This window comes from Myiozetetes cayanensis, unplaced genomic scaffold, assembly GCF_022539395.1.
Source record: "Myiozetetes cayanensis isolate MyiCay16 unplaced genomic scaffold, myiCay2020 scf4, whole genome shotgun sequence".
NCBI classification, from domain to species: domain Eukaryota; kingdom Metazoa; phylum Chordata; class Aves; order Passeriformes; family Tyrannidae; genus Myiozetetes; species Myiozetetes cayanensis.
The window spans coordinates 61346785-61365703 of record NW_026087631.1 but is presented as its reverse complement, the minus strand read 5'-3'; the positions used below and the strand labels follow the sequence as shown (position 1 = coordinate 61365703).

General features: G+C 36.8%; 1 protein-coding gene across 1 annotated transcript in view; it reads right to left on the bottom strand.

Annotated features, from left to right (window-relative positions):
- Positions 1 to 18919, bottom strand: part of LMBRD2 (LMBR1 domain containing 2) — a 28476-nt gene that overhangs the window by 8959 nt on the left and 598 nt on the right. The window contains exons 2-14 of the mRNA XM_050329270.1: positions 12412 to 12641; positions 11879 to 11958; positions 9631 to 9726; positions 8635 to 8802; positions 7548 to 7758; positions 7089 to 7163; positions 6656 to 6769; positions 5882 to 6065; positions 4849 to 5030; positions 4054 to 4187; positions 3733 to 3838; positions 2916 to 3013; positions 1035 to 1138 (exon numbers count right to left, since the gene is read on the bottom strand). Coding sequence (XP_050185227.1) covers positions 1035 to 1138; positions 2916 to 3013; positions 3733 to 3838; positions 4054 to 4187; positions 4849 to 5030; positions 5882 to 6065; positions 6656 to 6769; positions 7089 to 7163; positions 7548 to 7758; positions 8635 to 8802; positions 9631 to 9726; positions 11879 to 11958; positions 12412 to 12585 — 1726 coding nt within the window. The 5' untranslated portion in view covers positions 12586 to 12641. The remainder of the gene's footprint in view (positions 1 to 1034; positions 1139 to 2915; positions 3014 to 3732; positions 3839 to 4053; positions 4188 to 4848; positions 5031 to 5881; positions 6066 to 6655; positions 6770 to 7088; positions 7164 to 7547; positions 7759 to 8634; positions 8803 to 9630; positions 9727 to 11878; positions 11959 to 12411; positions 12642 to 18919) is intronic.

The window sequence follows — 18919 nt, the reverse complement described above, 5'->3', positions numbered from 1 at the left end:
GTAAACTTAATGCCTTTTTTTGCCTCTGTCTTTAAGAGTAAGATTAGTTGTTGTCTGGGTACCAAGTCCCCTGAAGTGAAAGACAGGGATGGAGAGCAGAATAAAGCCCCCAGAATCCAAGGGAAATGGTCAGTGACCACTGCTACTACTAGGCAGTGACACTACTTAGACACACACAGGTCTACGGGGACAGATGAGATCCACCCAAGGGCTCTGAGAGAGCCGGTGGAAGTGCTCACCAAGCCACTTTCCTTTCAATTTTCACTTTGGTCACAACAACCCCCTGCAGCACTACAGTACTGGGACAGAGTGGCTGGAAAGAGGCCCAGTAGAAAAGGACCTGAGGGTGCTGGTCAACAGCAGCTGAAGATGAGCCAGCAGTGTGCCCAGGTGGCCAAGAAGGCCAATGGCATCCTGGCCTGCATCAGGAATGGTGTGGCAGCAGGAGCAGGGAAGTGATTCTTGCCCTGTACTCAGCACTGGTGAGGCCACACCTGGAGTGCTGTGTCCAGTTCTGGGCCCCTCAGTTCAGGAAGGATATTGAGGTGCTGGAGCAGGTCCAGAGAAGGGCAATGGAGCTGGGGAACGGTCTGGAGCAAATGTCTGATGAGGAGCCACTCAGGGAGCTGGGGGTGTTGAGCCTGGAGAAAAGGAGGCTCAGGGGTTGAGACCTTATCACTCTCTATAACTACCTCAAAGGAGGATGTAATAAGCTGGGGGCTGGTCACTCCTTCTAAGTAACACACAAGACAAGAGGAAACGGTCTCAAGTTGTACCTTAGTTTGGACACTAGGAAAAAATTCTTTACTGAATAGGTTGTCAAGCATTGAAACAGATTGCTGAGGGAAGTGACGAAGTCATCACCCCCAAGGATATTCAGAAGATGTACGGCACTTGGGGACATGGTTTAGTGGTGAACTTGGCAGTGTTGGGTTCACGGTTGGACTCATTGATCTTTGGGGTCTTTTCCAGCCTTGATGATTCAATGGTTCCATGATTTTTTTAGGAAGACTACAATAGAGGACCCAATTTACCTCTTCTGATTAGCTCTTTTCCTTCATCAATCAAATCAGAAGTCATTTCACTATCCCCCATGAACTGCTGGAATCCCAAAAGATTCAAACAACGAGTTCCTAAACTGGTAAAAGAAGAAGGAGAAGTAATTTCCTTTGTTAATTTACAATGAACAGTTCAGATATATTACAATGTAAGATGTAAAACTAATTATTCAGAAAATTATCGACAATACAAGTAAAAAAGCAACACAGAAGAAAAGACGGATGTTTATACTAGCTAAGAAACCACAAAATTCAGAACAGTAGCACATTCTTAAATCCAGCTGAAAGTGATGGAATAATCCCATCCAAATAGAGAAATAAAATTGTATATAGTCTGAGAGTAGTGTAAATGATTTAACACAAGTCATTTGCTTTAGGTATTCTCAGATATAACAGCATTTATGATATGCAACTGACTCTTCTTTGCCAGAAAACAATTACTGTAAAATTACTATGATTTCTGTATTTTTGAAACCGTAATAACAAAGGAAAGTCTCCTTCACCTCAGGTTTCACTTAGGAGAAATGTGTGCCATACTCTTAAACTGTAGGGATGCTGGCTGCCATTTTGAAGAGCTGTTAGGCAGCAGTCAGAAAATAAGATTGTTCTACCTTTTTTAAGCTAGTCCTGGAACTAGATAGCAGGAAACCACTTTCACCTTTTCAACTTCACACTAGAGAACAAAACTGCTGTTTTTGTTATTATTTCCTTTCTCCAAACCGGAATAACAACGTCATGCTCCAAACTGGCTTCACTGTGTATTTATGCTGAAGTTTTTTTCTTATACTATCTGAACTTTAAGAGTGCTGGATTAAACAAAGCTTAAATCAAGTTTTCCTTGATGGATTTCAATTGAATCTTCATTTAATTAAAGCTTTTGCATGTATCTGAATTAGCAGAGGTCACTAAAGCAACTTCCTCTCCTTTAATTTCTATTCTTCCTTTTCACCGTGGCATTCAAGATCCAGCATCACCACGGACAAGAAATCACACAAACCCTTTTCTCTTTTCTTGTCATAGGTTTTCCTGTTTCATTTTGTTTTGTTTTGTTCTGATGTTTGTTTTTCCTCCACCACCACTTTTGAAGCTTAACCAAAAAGTAAGTGTGAAAAGCCCAGATCCTTGATATTTATCTATAGATGCACATATAGTATTAATAGAAATAAGAGGCATTTAACTACATTGTATATGACTAAAAACATATACATTGCTTCTGACTGAAAGGTAACGCAAAATTAACATCAGTGTATCTGAGCAAGGTCAGACCAAAAGTATCCTGTCCCTTCAGTGTTCAAACCAGACATTTTGAAATATAAGGACAAATCAAGCATGTAGCAGAGTTTTCTACAATTACCCTTCTACCCTCCAACAAACTGTGGCTTAGGGAAAGAAGATCATATTATTTAAACCAGTATGCTTTCAAACCAAAGCCTGCTAACACATTAGGAATTTTTTGCAAGTCTGTTAGAAGTTCAACACCTAAAATTTCTGCTAATGCCTCTTAGTTCATTAGAAAACCTTGCTGAAAACATAGTTTCCTCATGGTAATTTTAATCTCAAGCAGAATCTAGATGCCCCAAGGCTCCAATGTTCTAATGGATCACCCCTCAAAATCTAGGAATGAAGTTTAATGGGGGGGAAAACCCTCAAAACCCAGCTATGGTTTAACACAATCTATATTCTTAAAATGTACATATTTCACCTATATAAATAGCAATTTAAGATTTTGGTTTTGCATTTTCATTAATACAACACAACTCAACTGCTGGAAAAGAAGTATTGAATATCTTCCTGATTTAGGAAACTAATCTTATTAATGTAAAGAAACATGGAGGATCTGTATTGCAAATCACTTACCTAAAGTACGTGGCGATACAGAGAATGACAACAAGCATTGGGTAGTATATATAGAATCCATCTGCAATGAAGGACAGCACTCTCATGGATCCCATTATCTAGGGAAAAAAATCCACAAGAACAAGCTTTAATTAGCTATATTCTATGTATACCATAAAGATTGCGCCATCTCACACGAACATACAAACCTTTACAGTTACTGAAACATAGGCACATATTATCATCACAGATCTGATTCAGACAGTTGAGCCAGAATCAGCAGATATAAAGGCCACCTCAGTGTATCTATCCACTTCGGGGTTTCTAGGGGCCTAGATTTTGTTGCCTCTCCTAGTTCAGAACAAGTGTAAGTGCGGTGGATTTTTTCATTTCCTGTGAAAGGAGTCTTAAGACAACACTAATAATCGAGTCACTAGCAACAAGATTTAAGATGTGAGATGTAACTTGCAACAGAAACCAGTTCAACAAAAAAAAACTCACTGGTTTTCAGTAGCAAGTTAGGTTTGCTCCCAATCTATTGAGAAGTCCCACACGCTAAAGCCAGTGGAAGCTAAAGCTACTAGGAAGTGAAGGCTGAACTCTAAAGTACAGTATTTTACTTTCTTATGATAAAGAGACAAAACTAGAAAAAGTTACCTGTTTATGACTCCTAGAAATCATTACCAAGTTCCTGGTCCACAACCAAGTATTTTTACCCAGTTTAATACTAGTAAAAAGATATTTGAGTGTCTGAACCTTATTATAAGAAGTATTTAAAAATACTTTGCCTCTTTTCTAAACCATATCGAAGGCTCAAACCCACATTTTCTGTACTTACAGATGTATAAGCAGTTGGCTGAGTGTTCTTGTGAGAGATTGTTGCATCCATATGGGTCAAGCCCAAAAAGTTCAAGCACAATGGTGGAGTAAGACGGCAAAATAACCTGCACAAATGCAAGAGGCAAGAGCATTTGAAAGAATTGCTTACATTAACTGCAAAATCATAACTGAATCTATCACAGAATAATGATAAACAGCTCATTAGGATTTATACCCATACAATTATAAATTAAAGAACATAAAGTTTCATGGACATTTTCAATTGTGTATTTGATAGGAAATCCGCAAAATACATAAAAAAAAAGTGGTACATACTCACATGCCACTGAAAAGGAGACTGTATGCATCTGTCTGATGATGTGAAGCTAAGTAGTAATAGTTAAATACACGGATCCTGAAGACAGTAGAGTAAACACAGATACTTAGGAAAAAGATGGTAAGAAAACAGGCCATCTGGGGGGGGAAAAAAAATGTTGCTCTTTGAATATAGAACTTTACTAAAGGTTTCCAACTAACTTAAATTGAGAATTGTAACATTCTACATATAAGTTAACACAGATGACCTTAGGAACTTGGACATCTTGTTATGTAAATAAAATTTCTGTAATTGCCTCAGTAATTACTATGATAGATTTGACATTTTTTCCCACAAAAATGGGATAAAACCAAGTGTTTTCATATCAACCTTATGTAAGTACACTAGAATTTTTCAGCTCAGTTCCTTTACTGATAAATTTGGGCACACATACGGTACCCACATCTGTGACTGGATTCCTGGTCATCAGCAAATTCCTGTTCAGGAAAGAGAGGTCACACACAGCTGATTAGACACAAAGTCTAATTAGAACCTAAGCTCTAAGCTGATGATTCAGAAATTACTCTGCACATGATATTCAGCCCAGCTGGGTCACACCTTGACCTGGTATTGGAGAGGTTTAAGAAGCGGCAAAAGGCAGACTGCCTCCATAGAAACAAAGTTTGATACAATATATTTAAAGACCATCTGAAAGTTGACAGATTATTTAGAGATTTATTGTTAAATCTATTTGACAGACTTTGTTATCATAACCACCCATCTGAAAATATTTTTGTCAAGTGACTGTCTCCAACTTACCTCTATGTATATATAATTATATGTCTTTTCTGCCAGCTGTATGAAAACTGCAAACAGCGATAGAACTGGTTTTGTGCTGAAAAATGTGCACTCTGACCACACAACAATTACAGAGAATGTAGCTAGCACAACGGCAAGCACTCTGTAAAACCATGGCCGTAGAAGACATTCCCAGTACCACTCTGGAAAAGACAAATGCACACACATATCAAGAATGGGTTAATGAAAATTACAAAAGCAGAAATATAACTCCCTCATAAGAGATGTTATGAACTTCCTGCATGCCCACCCTTAAAATCAAGGCTGGCATCTATGGGGTCACACACTTAATTTCAGGGCTTTTCCAGTCTAGAGATCTGCCTCAGCCCTAAGGAATCCTATGCCCAACTGAGGAAAATAGGGTGAGATTTGAGGAGGCAAATTTTGCAAACAGATTGAGGGGTGTGGGGTATGTAGAACAACTCTCCAGTTTTGGCCCAGATACTATCAGTGATTCACTTCTTGTTTTTCATCTGTTACTTTCTCAGAAACAAAGCTTAGGTTGTAAGATTTTATTGTCCTGCCTTGGAAATAACTCACTGTTACTGCACAACAAATTATATGTTAAAACATGATTAGGAAAAGACACTTTCTGAAAGATGCACAAACAGCCACACATGTTAATGTTTGGTATGTGACACATGAAGTGTCACTTCCTCTGCTTTACTGAAGAGCAGTGCCACCTCCATAGACCCCACAAATGTAGAAGATGGCCATCATCCAATTGTTTAGGGATGCTATTTTCTTTCTTCTTCTAAGGTTTTACAATTTGCTACTGCTTTATTACAACATGTAACTGCTACTAGACGTGTAAATAAAATTTAAGCTTATGGTCAAGAGCATGAATTACTAGCTATTCCATTCCATAAATGCATTAAGCTTGTACACTTATTTCCCTCTACTGCAGCTGAACTTTTAACATAAAACAATTGGTTCTTACAAAACAGTATCAGTTATGCCTTGACAGACTAAAAATCTGCAAGCCAGCACTTACCAACAGTTGGTGTGTAGAAATACTGAATAATTTTATTCTCTGGTTCCTGGGAATGAAAGGTATGAACAAACTGACGCGTAGCACTTGTTTCATTTTTTGCCACATCTTCGAAGTAAAACGCCTGCTCCAGAAGAATTTGCCACTGGACCTGTGTACGACGGTGTCTCTGTACTGAATAGATCACCTACGATAAATTGCAAGAAACTAGGGTTACAATGTACTTGTTTCAAGAAATGAGAGAAGAGCCTTGCAAAATCCTTCAAAAACGTGTGCACTGCACAATTACAAACTTGGTATATTCATAAAAGTGGGCAGTTAATTCTCTAAATACAAAAATCACAGAAGAACTTCATACTGGATTCCTAAGTTTTGCAGTACTTTTATCACAATCCATCAGTAGCAGTAACAGCCTACTTTTTTCAACACATGACTTTATTTTTGCATTTTAGTATATATCAAGTTTTTACTATAATTTCTTTTTCAGGATGCACTGTCAATCACTTGCAAAGTCATTACAAGGCCTACTGACAGACAGCTAGAACACTATTAAGATAAAACACAAGAAGCACACTTTTCAAATCATCCAGAATTTTGATCACTTGGGATATTAGATTTCTGTGTTTTCTTTTACCAAGAAAAGTTTCTGCTAAGTAGCATTCCCAAAACCCATTATACTCAGCAATTCAGGAAAAGTGCATTGAAAATCTTTGTCTGACTATCATTTTCTCTCATTACATCATAGTAAGTTAGGTATTCTCTCATTTATTAGTATACCTGCTTGTGAAGTTTGACCAGACTTTTCTCACTTGGATAACTGTTCTGTCTTTCATCAAAATCTTCATAATCATCCATGTTCCTACCCATTCTTTCCTGGTACTCAGTAGGACACTGGAAAAGGAAAAGGGAAAATTAACTGGAAAATGAAGGAGTAGCAAGTGCTCTTTGTTAATTATTAGTAAACGTCTGGGGCATTTTTTCATGCAACAGAAAAGCTCACCCTAAGCAAACATTTTTCTCTTTCTAAAATACTATGTACATCAAAATACAGCTAATAATTACGCATAGTAAGAAAGGATTTCACAAAGAAACTCAGAAGATGCCAAATAGGGATTTCATATTAAGAGAAAAAGAAAATAATGTACAAGTACATGCAGGAAGCACAGGCTCCCAACTGAACAATTATAGATGAAGATGAGAAATTTGTTACCTTTTTCAGTATTGTATCAACACATTTTCTCAAGGGGTGGTTATATTTGATACTCTCACTTACTTTACGGACTTCCTGTTGAGGAAAAAAAATACAGAGTAGTGTATTCATGTTATATAAAAAATTCAAATAAAATAAATTTTTAATAAATTATAAATTTGTACATGGTCAAATAAGAGTTGCAGCCTTCCCAATGGAAAAGACAGCCATCAAAGTCTAAAAAAACATACAGCTCTGTAAAAGTCATAGCTTTACTAGGTCTAATAAAAGGTAAGTGAAGTGTTTATGAAGTACATATATGTATATTTAAAAAAAAAAAAACAAAATACTAGTGTGCAAACATTACTATACAAATGTGTGGAGGATTGTTTTCTATTGCCACAAGTGTTCAACACCAGGAAATCCAGAGCCTATTAACAGCAGCCTTCATTTATTTCATAGTGAAAGCTAGTTACTTACCTCCATAATATCCTCTAAATTCTCCTCTGCATCTGCTTTTTCAGTCATCAGTTTGGCAGCTTTGAAATAAGTCTTCATGAGTAGATAACCTCTCTTGGCCCCATTCCAGTGAGAACGGGGGATTTCCACCAAACCATAACCCAAAAGCAACACAAGAAGAAAGAGACCCCATGTGTTTGCAGCAGCTATCCCAATAGTCTGAAGTTGGTTCCTAAGGAAAAGAAAAAATAATATTAAACGAAATTAAACCAAACACCAACAAAAATCCCAAACCAAAACTAACAAACAAAAACACACCCCAGCATCCTCTTACCCCACCTGCAAGAAAGAAGCCTTGAAGTATGAATGCACCAATATGGCTTTCAAGTTTACAGCAATAGACTTAGTATCACCTCTAATTTTTGCCTAGAGCCAGTCTGCTATTTAGCCATATTTAAAGTTCCCATAATTTTTCTGTATCTCACATGTTTCTGACGCCCCTCTAGAAGGAAATAAAAAATGTCTGTTCTCAAAGAAATATGTTCCTTTAGGAAACAATATGAACTTACCAAAATTATTGAAAATGAGGTCAAAACACCACAATGGCAGTCTCTATGAGAAACAGCCTCAGAAACTGAGATTTGTTTTCAGAATATTGTATTCAAAATTTGTATTCCATCTAGTACGGAAGACCACTAGCAATGTTATAAATGCCAATTATTTTAACTTTCCTCACCATCTTTAAATAGTCCACAGGAGACCGAAGTGCTACACAGAAAACACTGACTTTTGAAATACGTCGTTCTGAAAACACTGATTGTTTCTGCATTAACTCTGCAAATGTGTTTGTAGGGAGAAAAAAAAACAGCACTGCAAATGCAAGAGGATTCCTCTGCTGTACATATAAAAATCAGAAAACAAAAAGACAAATTCCTATAAATAGTCAAAAAAGCACTTTTCATATAAAAATTTAACTCTCCAACTGCGTAGCAAAAAATTTTATCAACTAAAACTGTGTTTTTTAAAAAAGACTCATTTCATCTACGGAAGTGATTACTAGTGAAAAGTATGTAAGAGCTCACAGAAGTGCTTACAACATTGTTCTTACCATTGCAAATTGAAGTTTGGATTTACAGCCACATATATCAAAAACGCCCCAAAAATCAGCAAGTAAGTGCCATAATATATTGCATTCTCAATCAACGCAGTTTTAATCTTTCCAGTAATGGAGAACCCTCCTGATCTTGCATACGACTGCATGAAAGGTAGCAGAATCCTGGGAGAAAAGCAAACAAAACCAAACCACATCAACCAACCAACCAACTCCAAAACCAAAACAAAAACCCCCAACCAAACAAAAAACCCCCACCAACAATAACAAAACAAAAACCCCAACCAAAACAACAAAGCACCCCCCCCACAAAAGTACTATGGCAGTGCCAGAACGCTGAGACAGAGGTGTTAAAGCTTAAGGCTCCCAAGCTTCAAACAAATTAGCTATTAAATATTTTCATTCTAGATGTACTTGTCTGATGGCAAACCTTAACCACGATGTAGATAAAAACAACACAGTCAGCTTTACTACAAAAAACCTGTGATAACTAAGCACTGACTACTAGCCCTGATATTCTTAATTGAACTACAAAAATTATTATTTGGTGACAAGCTGATCAGAAAGCACACATTAATCTAACCCGAAAGCACAGACAATCTTTTCTCTGTAGTATATTTACTAATACAAAATAATTTACAATATTACTTACAAATTACCCAGCTTATTCATGGAATTGTTTTTTCAGACAACCTTTTTTTCAGACAACCTATCCATAAACATGTAAATTTCTCCGTTTCAAGTACAAAAATGAACCAAGAGTAAATGGCTGCCACCTGAAATTTGCTTCTACGAGAACAAGTAAAAAACGAGTATGCGCAATTTATACTGAAATTATTATGGAAATTTCAGTGCTAGCAAATAATATATGACTTAAGAGCTCTTTGCAATAGTGATACACATTCTTAAATAATATGTTATGACTGTTAAGATGTTGCATTTAGAAATTATACCTGTATCATGGTCTTATTCATATTCTTTTGCCTTACTTACCATGTTAGAAACTGAGACGTCCAATACACAACACGCCAGAAAATTGGCATAATTCCATTAGGAATATAACTCCAAGGTTTGAAACATTTTTGTTTGCTGTAACAACGTAATAAAAGCAAACTGTTAACTGTAGAGCCAAGAGTATAAAAATGTTTTCTATGAATTCCCTATCTAGAAAGGTCTCTGAAAAGAGCAGAAAAGTAATGCAATACTATTTGAGTAAGTAGTCAATGATTAACTACCTCAGAAAGAAATAAACTGAATCATCAGTTAAAAATACATACTGTTTTCCTAACTCCAAATAACCTATCTGGACAAGAAAGGTTTCTTAGAGAAAATAACAGAAGCTCGAAGATTAGAGTGGAATATTCAATCAAGCAATTTAAGGTTAAAATTTTTCTTTTTGGGCAGAAATTACTTCATGTAAATCAAAAACATTTCTGAAGACAGAACACTATTTAACTTTAGTTAGCTCTGCAGGTTTTAAAAAAAGTATCTAGGGACCTCATTACTAGAGCATTTAGTGGTACAGAAAGTGTATTAGTTGTATCTTCTGCCACCTAGCTGGATTCAGTCAGTCTTACACAAATTTTGGTTTGTTAAGCCAGTAGTTTTCTAACAGGTAGTATTTGCTTCAGAAGACCAGAAAAGCCACAGGAGCCTTCTTATTAAAAAAAGAAAGAAAGAAAGAAAGAAAAAAGAACAAAAGGCAAGGTGTCCCTCTTCACTAAGACACTTTTCACACATGTGTTTGGGTAATGAAGCAATGATGAGTCAAGGGCAGTAAAGTCAATTTAGACAGAATTGCCTAATGATAAATAATCATAATCGGTGTTTTCCAGGGTCAAACTAGTTAAGCCTGAGTTGTAAAATTTTATGGGTAAGGCCTAAATATTTTCAAAACTATTAAATTATGATAGAATGACAGGTAATGTGATTAAAGGTTTCTCCACCTGTCCTATGAAGACAGGTTGAGAGAGGTGGGGTTGTTCAGCCTGGAGAAGGCTCCAGGGAGACCTCACTGCAGCCTTCCAGTACCTAAAGGGGCATTATAAAAAGGTGGGAGAGGGACTTTTTATAGGGGCAGAGTGGACAAGAGGCAACTGTTTTAAACTGAGAGAGGGCAGGTTTAAATTAGATACTAGGAAGAAATTCTTTACTGCAAGAGCAGTGAGACACTGTCACAGGCTGCCCACAAAACCTGTGGATGCCCCATACCTGGAAGTGTTCAAGGGCACGCTGGATGGGGCTTTAAGCAACCTGGTCTAGTGGAAGGTGTCCATGGTGGGGGGTTGGAACTAGATGATCTTTAAGGTCCCTTCAATAAGCATTCTATGATTCTATGAAAAAGGTTTGTCTGAAGCTATAGGTAAATTGAAAGGTTACTGAATAGTTTTCAAGTTGAGTATTTGCTTAACTATGTTTAATTAACATACACTTGGTGGTTGTAAATAAATATTGCAATATTGTGCCAGTGAGTCTGTCATTTCACTGTTCTTCCACAGATGTACAACACCCAGACAGCCTCTGCTTTGGGGTGACAAGCCTGGAAACATTTTGCATGGACATATCAACTGACATCTTAAAGGCTCTGATCATCTCAGATAACTACACTGTACACATCTACAGTGTGGGGAAACAGTCAGCGGAGGCTGAAGAATGAGAGGCCACAGAAAGAGCCCACATTCATCTACATTCATCATGTTTTAGGGATTACTTTCTTCCTGCCATAAGACAACAAACAGGTTTATCATTGCTTTGGTAGAATACAGTGAATTTCAGATAACTCCAATTACTATATATATGTAATTATAAAAAGCAATTAGATATCCTGCTTATATATCAGACAAGTCTGTTAATTTCATTCATAAGGCATACAATTATATTTTTCAGGTTTAAAGTCTTAAAGATTGTGAAGGATAGATAAGCATTCACCAAAATGTCTCCTCATAACCAAGACTACTCAAAAAGCTTAGTTCTACTGCTTTAACAAAAAAAAAAAAATCTAGTGTGATAAAAAAACAGCTGGGTAACCAGTCAGAACTACTGTATAATACTCCCAACACATACAGATGCACTTTTTTGCACCTCTTTCCTCACCTTTCTGTATGCTTAAAACCTTCAAATGTTGCATCACACAGATGACATTTGTTTATTAGCCATAAAAACACAATACACTCCAATCAACTAAGAAAATCATAAAATACTTCTTTAAAAACAGTCTAAAGAAAAAACAGGTAGCTCATACCTTGGAGCAATAGTAACGTAAGAGCCATTACTTTCTGCAGGACTGGAGTTAACAGCAAGTTTGCATCGATTATAAATAGTCTAAAAGAGAATTCATTTTGCATTAATGACCAAAAAGGCATAGCATTTTTTAAAAATAGTAAGTCCCATTTTAAAGACATTCCATGTATTCCAGGTTTATATTTGGAAGCAATTATACTAATAAACACTCAAAACAATATGGGATTCGCATGCAAGTAAAAAGCTGAAAGTGTCTTTATCCTGCCTACACAGACAAAGAAAACTGTTATAAACAAATAACAAAATTCTAAAATGTTTGAAATAGATTTTTTTATCTGATGAGATCAACAGACAGTAAAATTAATTATAACCACAGACACTGACATGTATAAAGGTAACTAAAGTTCAACTTAATATGATAGTACATGGAAAATTTTATTCCTGTTTAAGAGGTTGTCTTCTGAAAGCAGTAATTCAGAAAAAATACCATACACATTTTATGCAATTACGTAGAAAGTCTTTCACGTTTCTTACCGTACTGACATCCAGAGGCAGTATAAATACAATGAGGAAGCAGAGATACCACGCCAACAACGTTGCTATGATCACAAGCCTATGCTGTTTCTTGAAGTCCCCATACCGATGGAGGAGGAATAAGGCCAGAAAAAAGACAAACACTATCTCAAGGCCCAGCGCTGCACCACTCATTGTTGAACGATCGCTCCAGCCACACAGCGCAGCTCAGTGGAGAAAGCAGATCAGAACTGCAGGACAAAAAGACAAGGAACTCCATTAAAATCTCTGGAAGATACTTAGGCAGAAAAGAGTTGCTCAGTGGATATTTTCAAACTTATGAACAGAATTTTTGTATTTCACATGACTGGAACTCTGGTCAGATGTAGAACAGGATTTTCAGCAAGGTGCTCTGAAGTCCTCTATAGAAATCAAAATACGTAATTCCAATGCTGTCCTTTCTAGTAATGTATCAGGACAACTCCTTCCTGTTCATCACCTTGATACACAACAAATCCATAATCAAATCTCTGTCCTTGAGCAGACTACTAGCCTTACTTTAAGTCCACTATAAATTTCAAGAGGAAAATTTATTCTGTTCTTTTCCCCCCTTTTAGAACTAATCAACTAATTTGGATGAAGGCTTAAATGTTTAAATTAAATGTTTCTGGAAAGCTAATGAACAACTTTTTAAATGAACCATACCTCAACTACACATTTAAATTCTTTAGTCAGAGTTAACAAAGCATAAAAATGCAGCAAAGTATGCATTAGCCTACTTGCGATGTATCTCTTTAGGTTTGAAATGTCAAGAACTTCAATTCACTTTCCTAGCCCTCTTTTGTTCATCTTCAGAAAAAAAAGTCTCAACTCATTTGGTATTAGTCTTGCCATGATACATTTTTGCTTTGCTCATATTTTTGTGTTTAGTTCCCTTTTAAAGTCTGAACTGCTAAGAGTGCCTAAAAACTTCACACATTTTCATATACACATGCTATTTTCAAAGGGACAGTAAGCTGCACAAATCTATTATGGAATGTTTCACTAACTTGTTACATCATTAGTTAAACTGCTTCAGACCTTTTTAATAAGCGTCATTTTACCACAGGCACTTCACACATTATTAAAAAAAAAAAAGTTTATTACTGTGGCCAGTCTTGCTTCTCCATCAAGATTACAATTTCAGCTAGTTTGATTTAAGTGAAATAGTTTTTGAAATGGCCTCCCCACTGTTAGACTTCCAATACTTTCACTTTTCTGGAGATTTAAAAGGAATGCTACAGTTAAAATTTCCCTTGATCTACTTTTATATACCTACACAATTTGGTAAAGTGAACCATTTCTTTTACTAATTTCTCAGTATACTGCTTAAGCAGATCTGTTACGCATGAGGGTACTAAGCAGTAAAAACTGTCCTACTTGCACTAAAAAAGTCCAAAGTTTATGATGCCATTACTTCCTTGAGGACACACAGGACAATTACTCTATGATTTTTTTCCCCAAAAAATTCGTTTCTCCACATTTTCCACTTTCACATCTCAATTTTAAACAGTAACAGCAGTCTGTTTCCTCCATATCAGCACAGAGGATCCCACATTCTGAAAATAACTCCAGTAACCCTCCTGTTTTTCGTCAAAGATACACACACTTCTTATTTTCTGCCTTTCATCAAACATGTTTATCAAATTATTAACATTTCTGTCAGGCCAAAGCATCCCCTTACTACCTGTCTGAACTACATTTTGGCTAGACATTTTGTAAGTCATGAATCCAGGATATCTAACCTCTTTCTCAATCACTTATTCTAAGCAAATCTTCATCTATTCTATTGTACCATTCTTGTTTCCCCAGAAAACAGTCTTTTGTATTTATACTATTGCAGCAAATTCCACAAAAGTAAAAACATCAAAGCAATTATGTATCAAGTTAATTAAGGCAGTGCTATCTGACATGTAGCTTTGGGTGCCCATTATAGCCACACGTTTGCTACGTAAACAAAAGAAATTATACACCATACACTTCATTAGTCATGAAGTTTTACTACAGTCACACCTAAAAGGCTGCTATCAAAACAGAGGGTGAAAAGTTTTTGTGCAAGATGCTGCACTGGCTACTACCATGAGGGAACTTCTAGAAGTACTATAAAAATGGATAGGCTAAAACAAAGAGGGAATTGAGTCCCACCACAACTTAACTTACTTTCAAAGACAAAAGTGGATTTACAGTTATCACTAAACTGTTTGTCCCTGTGATTTTGATCTAAAAACACAAAATGAAAGGCCAATTTTTTTACAAGAGTGTGACTAATAACAGTTATTTTGAATTAATTTACTTACAAACAGTTTAAAATTTTTAGATATAAACCACTTAAAACTAGCTCTCCACACAAACAGCTTAAATTGAAAAAAAGTCCACAAAGTGAGAAATGGAATGCTTGAGAGGAGCTCTTCCTGTGAACTAAATCCAGCTTAACAGGGCAGACACATTCAGGACCTGTGCTACTAGAATCAAACCTTAAAATACAGTATTGTAGGCTTTAAGACCATGTCTTCGTGTGGACAGCAGCACTTGCCTCTGAACCCGGTTGTTAGTTCAAGGAAAGGTAAGCTCCTTACCCATCATTCTGTTTCTTCACTTTATTTAGACAGCCTTCTCACTGTTAGCACACAGCTCCCTAGTAACTGCTAGCTGAAATTCCTGAACCTTTAAAAAATGTTCTCCTGAGATAAACTACTCCTGAGATTAACTACTTCAGAAGAGTTCTCTTGTATTGCACAACCTTAAATGACTTGGAAGATGCTCCAAGTAATGACAGTAATGACAAAGTAACACAATCCCTCACAATGAATGAAGGAGTATTTATTGTCATACTCCGTTTCTGAAAAAACAGGCAACTACATATTAATACAAATAAGATCAAAGGCTGAAACTTTGGTAGTGGAAGTGCAACTTAACCAAAAAAAGAAAAGGATATGCTCTTGTTTGGCTTAGGGTTTTCTTGCTTCATTTCAGACACAGAACAAATCAGTTAAGTTTTTAATTTTACCCAGCTAATAACTCTTTGCAAGCATCGGGAAGGGCTCGGTTCAGACTTAATTCCCATGGAGACTCCCTGCTATCAACAGTATTAAATTACTCTGCAAACCTCAAGACTAACCACACTCACGACCATCTACATTACAAATGAACTAACTACTCTGCCTGGTACAGAAATACTCAAGTTACTAAATGAAACCGCAGAGAATGAAAAAACCACACTTCCTTACAGCTTTTATACAGCACCAAATTTATCAAAGACACTCCAATATTATATTCTTAAAGAAGGGCTAGAAGGAGCAGAGCATATCTGTGAAGAAAGAACCTTGGTCTCACTAAAGTGGATTCCAATACCCCTTTAATCAGAAATCCCAGACCAGACTGTACCCTAGTTGCTTGGGGTTTTTCTTCAAACTTTGCATGAAAACATTTTACCAGCAGACTGTTCCTTTTGTAGACTAATGTAATTGGTGCTTCTTTCCCATTAAGCCTACTACCACACTTTCTGCAGATTTCTCACTGCTGCCCTTGACACTCCTCCCAGCTTACCCTCTTCCTTCTACAAGGATGAGGAACTGCCCCAGTCTCTCAGCTAATGCCTGAACTGAGAGTAAACACTGCTTCACATGCCTGAGAAGCATAAATAGAACTAAAACCTGAGTGATATTCCCTTCACAAACTCAGCTTATTATGCCCTCCAAATTCTTTTCCTCCAAGACACTGTTCTCTATCATGTATTTCTGTAGTTGATTGCTCCTGCTTAAGCACAAACACAAAACTCCGCTCATTTGTACCCATTCCCCTCTCACAAGTTTCTAAATCTTTAAGGTATTTTGACTTCCATTACTACACCAAAAAGACTTGAAATTTCTCCTAGCTTTGTGCCTTCTTAAGTTTTAATCATGACACTATTTCATTAGGGAAACTGTGAAAACCATGAAGAGTAGTTGACAAGGGACTGGCCTTCTTAGTCACAACAGTAGCCCTTCCCAGCTTTCCTTCCCAAGCAAAAACATCCAGAATCAAAAGTCCTATTAAGACAAATATAAGACATCAACTGATCCTCTCACAATAGGTCTATCAGTCACCACTGAAATAAATTAGACCATTTCAACCATTTGTCCTTGACAAACTGATGCTATCTTTTACTCATCTATTATACTCTAGATGCTTACAAATAGCTTTTGTGACAGATTTTTTTTTCAGGAATTCAGAAAGAAGCAGAGAAGTCTGCCAATCTATAGCTCTCCCTGTCCTTCAAATATTAGTAATAAGGACAGCCACCATGCTTTCTAGTTTTCCTTTGGTACCTCAGCCATTTCTAGAATACGACACACTTTTTTCCTTCAAGTATTGTCAGGTAGAGCTCAAACAGATCTGGAAAAGTTACATTTCTAGAAATCTTGGATATCTAAGTTGGAACACCTGAAAAAAACACGCAGCCCTACTCTGTATTTTAAACACCATAATCATATCTGGAAAAAATCTGTTCCCATGAAAGTTGCTAAATTATGAAAGAGATATCAGAGACAGCAATAAACAAAACTGATAGCCTCAGCACACAGAAACAAGCATCTGTGCAACAGCATCGGTCACCTCAAGCTGAAATCACAATTCAGTTGCAAGTGAAAGCTGCCATCTCCAGCAATATATCAATGCTCAGCTCAGCGATGACCTTTTGCCTTTCTGTCAGGGAATAATCTGCTAGTTCTTATCGAGTTCCTACCAGGACATTTCACTTGGCAAAAGAAAAGCAGGATGCCCAACATCTGTGTTTGGAAGCCTGCCCTACTCTGCAAAATTATGCTGTTAAGAATAGTAAAGAAAGACTTCACTTTACAGACATGATTAAACCTTTGGGACTGACAGAAATGCCCCACATTAAGAGCCCTTGACACTTTCATCTTTAAACAACAAAATGGGCTAGCTTCACATTTCAGAACTCTTAAAAGAGAGAAGCACAAGAGGTCAAGCAATAATAAAAACAACCCCTTCAGCCATTTGCATATCCAAGTCTGCTAGTGTGCTGTGGCGATTTCTTTTTGTTCGGTTTTAGGCTTGGGTGGTTGGCTTTGTGGCTTTTGGGGTTTTTTTTGATTACTTCATTATTACACACTGGCCCTTGCAGCTTGGAGAAATAGTAAGTATTTATAAGCAGACAACAGTCAAAGAACTGCTTTATCTCAACACAGTGAGAAAACTGTCTAAAGAAAGAAAAGCCACAAACTGCCAGAGAAAACTGACCAAAGAACTTATCTGCTTGCACTATTTAAGAGAAACAACCTCTGAGATTAATCAAGAATGTAATTTGCATGGTTTTGCTCTTCCAAGAAACACTAGTCAATTGGTGTACTGACTAGTATTTTATGAGTACCTGTCGCTTTAACTAGCTTGCAATGAAGAAAAATGACTAAACATTTAATTGATAGTGTATCAATATTTAGGGGAAAAAGTTTTCTATCCTGTAATGACAAGAAAAAATATAATAAAATGCTGTGCTGATACCACTCAAAACAGTGGTAATCTCTAGTATGGTGGGAGACCAGGTTCTCCACAGAAGCCCTAAGTAAAAGACAAATTCTTGACCATTAAGATTTTTGTGTTCAAATGCGAGGGACCATCAGCATAAAACCATGGCATACTTTAAACAGCACTGCCCTGTCTTCTACTAAAGGATCATTAAGGTTGGAAAAGATCTCCGAGATCATCGAGTCCAACCTTTAACGTATTAGGTACCACAGAGGCTGATGTTTTAAAGGGTTTAGGGAAGTACTCTGCAAATAACACACTGAAGAAAATAACTTGCTTATCAGAGGAACTAAAATAGAATCAGACACAAACGCCGTGCAGATGCAATCAGAATCTAAAAAAAGAATAGAAATCGCTACCTGGGCTAGCACGCTAATGCACTCACATAAAGCAGGTGTCAGTGAGGCAGTCACATGAGTACTGCCCCAAAGCAGCATTCAGGCGAACAGCCTGTCTGGTAACTCCGAGGTTGTAAAAAAATAATAATTGCATTTTATGCCTTTTAGCAAAACCATCTTTCGATTTCCTACACATTAATGGAGAAAACCGGCTTGATTCACAAAGAAAAAAGTGGCTGCAGAAAAGATGAAATAAATACAGTTTGGTGTTGGTTTTTTTTTTTTTTTTTTTTACTAAAACCCCACCTCTTTTTCATTTGATTATCTGCCTCAATAACCTTTGAACAACTGTTCCATGACTTTAGCTAAAAATGGAAACGGCTAAGAAGATTTTTTTTTTTTTTAAGATTATATGGATGTCAATTTGAGACACACCATCCTCCGTGTGTATAACAGCTGTATATACTATTCGCCACGGGTTGCACCACCATGCCCAATTTTACAGGCACGTCTCTCCATCGTTGTGCAGTAAACAAAGGACAGCACTCGCAAGCAAGGGGCTGACTAAGAGCAGGTGTTCAGGATGAGTTTACCATCCCCACCAATTTCAAAACAAGTAGTTTGGG